The sequence below is a fragment of the Gekko japonicus genome, unplaced genomic scaffold (assembly GCF_001447785.1).
Source record: "Gekko japonicus isolate JY-2015 unplaced genomic scaffold, Gekko_japonicus_V1.1 scaffold8, whole genome shotgun sequence".
NCBI classification, from domain to species: domain Eukaryota; kingdom Metazoa; phylum Chordata; class Lepidosauria; order Squamata; family Gekkonidae; genus Gekko; species Gekko japonicus.
Window position 1 is genome coordinate 1,543,016 of NW_015167057.1, and position 3,152 is coordinate 1,546,167.

The window sequence follows — 3,152 nt, forward strand, 5'->3', positions numbered from 1 at the left end:
GAGTTTGTAAGCCCCTCTGAGACTCTTTTGGGTAGTGAAGGGCGGGGTATAAATCCAATCTCTTCTTCTTCTTCTTCTTTTCATTCATAATCCGCCTCTCTAACTAGAACCGAAGGCTGATTACAAGTATGATAGACCTATTCAGTCAGTCAGTCTGTAAGTCAAGTACCTATTCAGTCAGTAAGCCAAGTACAAAATAGGACAACCTTTGAGCGATAACAGCATTTGAATCTAACAGCAAAGATTGTCGAGAGCCTGTTATTGTGTCCATGTGTTGGATCCGTGAGAGATCATAAATACAAAATATTTGTGTCACAATTTTATCTGGGGTTATTTCAATTAAGGAGAGAAAGGGCTGCGCCAATCGGAGCAAAGAGACGAAGAGAAAACGACGGTGCAGTGGAAAGACAATTTTATTCCAATGCGTTAATAGCCCCTGCGCGTTTCGCACTGAGCTTCCTCAGGGAGATCCAAAAATAAAAGAAAAAAAGTTAACAAATATCTTTTAACTGTTTTTCTAAACTATTTGTTAAAAAGTGTCAGAACAGGGATAAAGAGATAGGGTTGATTCACTCTATTAAATAATTTTCAGAATTAATAACTTTGGAGTTCTCTCGTTCCACATACCTGCAATAATTGGTACAATGTTGTTCTTAGTTCCTAGCAGTATCTTTAGTGGCTCTTCCCATTTATTGCATTTTTTTTTTATTTGTCTCTTTACTTCAATTAAATCCTGCTCAGTGGCTTTTTTGCTGTTGAGAAAATTCACTGCTTCTGCTCTGTTAACATTTTCAGAGTGAATCAATGGAAGCTGTAGTGTGAGAGGTGACTGGAAAGTTCTAGAACTACAGCGCAGTCCTAAGGAAAGGCAGTGGGCCCAGATGGGTGTCGCTCTGCTTAGGACTGAACTGTTAGCTAGTCAGGAAATGCTGTATTTTCTTTTGGCTTATAAACAAGTGAGGCCTTGTTGTCACTGAGGTGGCAGACATGTTCCTGGATGATACCTTTTCAGGCTGCAGTTGGGGCTCACGCAGTTAAATGCCCTTCCAGACAAAGATGTGCCCTGCACCTAGAAAACTTGCTTGTCAGGGAAAAGGATCGGCCAGAAACGTTATCCCTGACATGCTAGCTTTCTGCATGAAAGGAAGTGTTTTGTATGGTGGATTGTTGAATCATGAGAGCCTTGACCCCACCAGTCTTGAAGCGATACAGCCCAGGCACAGGTTTACCATCTCAGTGCAAACTAGGCCTAAGTGAAAGGTGACTCACACTGAGCTAAAGCAACACTGAAACAACAAAAGCAGAACATGCGCATCTTGCATGATTTCCCAATTTTTTTAAGGGAGGTGGGTGGATAGAAGTACATCCTTCCGGGGAGGAGAGGGTTGGGGAAATAAGGAGCCCATGAGAGAAAAAATAAAATAAATGGTGGAAAGAGAAGCAGCTTGAGAACGAGAGACTAGAAACCTGAATCAGATATGGCGCATGGAATGGAGCCAGCACAAACATATCCAGGCAGAGATGACCAAAGTCATAGCCATAGCACCGGGGTGGGTGGTGGGGGAGAGAGTTTAGATAACTGGCAAAGCCCTGAAAGCTGAAATAGATGTCACAAAGTTGTTGCCTAAAACGACAGCCGTATGTTTCACACACAGACGCTCACACCCATAGCATCTCTGATGTCATAGCATTTCTCAACCCCATTCCACATTTGGTTGCTGCCGGTAAGGGCAAACATGGAACACCATGAACATGGAACATCATGACATCACAACACAAAGTGAACTCTGTTCGGTTTTTTTTGGGGGGGGGGTAGAGATGTTTGGCAGCCTCTCAAAGTGTATCACATAGTTTGGCCTTGAGAGAAGAAGCACGTGGCAGAGTTAAGAGGCCTGCATGTTCTCTTTTAGATCACTTTCCCTTGACATTTTTCTCAAGCTGCTGGTCTCTGTTATGCAGGAGCGACGGTATGTGTGTTGGACGGCGCCGTGTTGCTGGAGGCTGGCTGGGTGGACATGGTGCACGAAGTCTGGAGCATCATTGTCCCTGAGGAGGAGGTGAGCGCTGGCTTCTCTTGCTCTCCCTGCGCCTGAAACCAAAGCTCACGCTTTGCAGTTGGTAGTCCAGTGACGACAGAAGAATTTCTGCTTCCTCCAAGAAATCACTTTCATGTAGGACAGTGCTTGGTTTGGATTAGTCCTGAGTGGATCCAATAAAAATTCAGGCCGTCTCTCTTCTCTCTCTCTTCTCTCTCCCTCTCTCTCCCTCTCCCCCAGGCCATCAGACGCATCCTCGTCCGAGACGGCATAAGTGAGGAGGCTGCCCGGAAGCGCCTGGAGAATCAAATGCCCAGCAGCCAGCGCGTGAAATATGCCCATGTGGTTCTTTGCACAATGTGGGAACCAGAGGTTACGTATGAGCAGGTAAGAGGCCTCTGCTTTGTGGGAGAGCGTCCGCCCAGTACAGTTCACGCCCTGTACTGCCACTGAATGATCTCTTTCTGCGGGAAACTTCGCAATGCACTAAGCATACCCTGGCTTAGAAATACCTTTTCCTTTTTTAAAGATTGCTTTGCATGGCTGATTCTTACCTCCGGTTCCCTCGCTGAATAAGCACCTGTCCATTATTTGCAGGCAGAAAAGGCTTGGGCCCTGCTCCAGAAACGCCTCAAAGAGGAGTAGATCTTGAACTGTGAGATGGGGGAATCGCCTCTGCAACCCCACTCCCTCTGCACTGCCGGATTGGAAAAGCACGCACCGGACAGGTCTCGCCCCAGTGCAGGGACCACAGATGAGGGTGCAGATGCGGGAAAGGGAGTTCAGACTGCCTGATGGCTGCGAGTGGGAGAGGAGAGAGCTGCATTCCCCCGTGTGTTTTTTTTTCCTATTGCAAACAGCCAAGGGGAACAATGGAGCAGAAAACCAGAAGCGGGACTGCCTGTTGAGCAGGCAAGAACCGTTGTTAAATGCCGGAGCCACGCTTGGGTTGCATGAGTTTCCTGGGGAGCAATGTTTTAGTGACTGATGAGGGTGCCCAAAGATTGTGAGGGTGTGGGGGCTGGCTGTATATCAGGGGTGCTGCGCTGTCCTCACCTGCCCCCGAGCTCTCTGCTCTCGGTATGCTGTGTGCCCTGCGCATAAGCTATACATAAA

At 47.1% G+C, this 3,152-nt stretch overlaps 1 protein-coding gene across 1 annotated transcript in view; it reads left to right on the top strand.

The window, feature by feature from the left end:
* The window catches only part of COASY (Coenzyme A synthase), a gene marked incomplete at its 5' end in the record, with an annotated part of 16,747 nt that extends 13,595 nt beyond the window's left edge, over positions 1-3,152 (top strand). The window contains 3 exons of the mRNA XM_015412426.1: positions 1,960-2,057; positions 2,277-2,423; positions 2,634-3,152. Coding sequence (XP_015267912.1) covers positions 1,960-2,057; positions 2,277-2,423; positions 2,634-2,681 — 293 coding nt within the window. The remainder of the gene's footprint in view (positions 1-1,959; positions 2,058-2,276; positions 2,424-2,633) is intronic.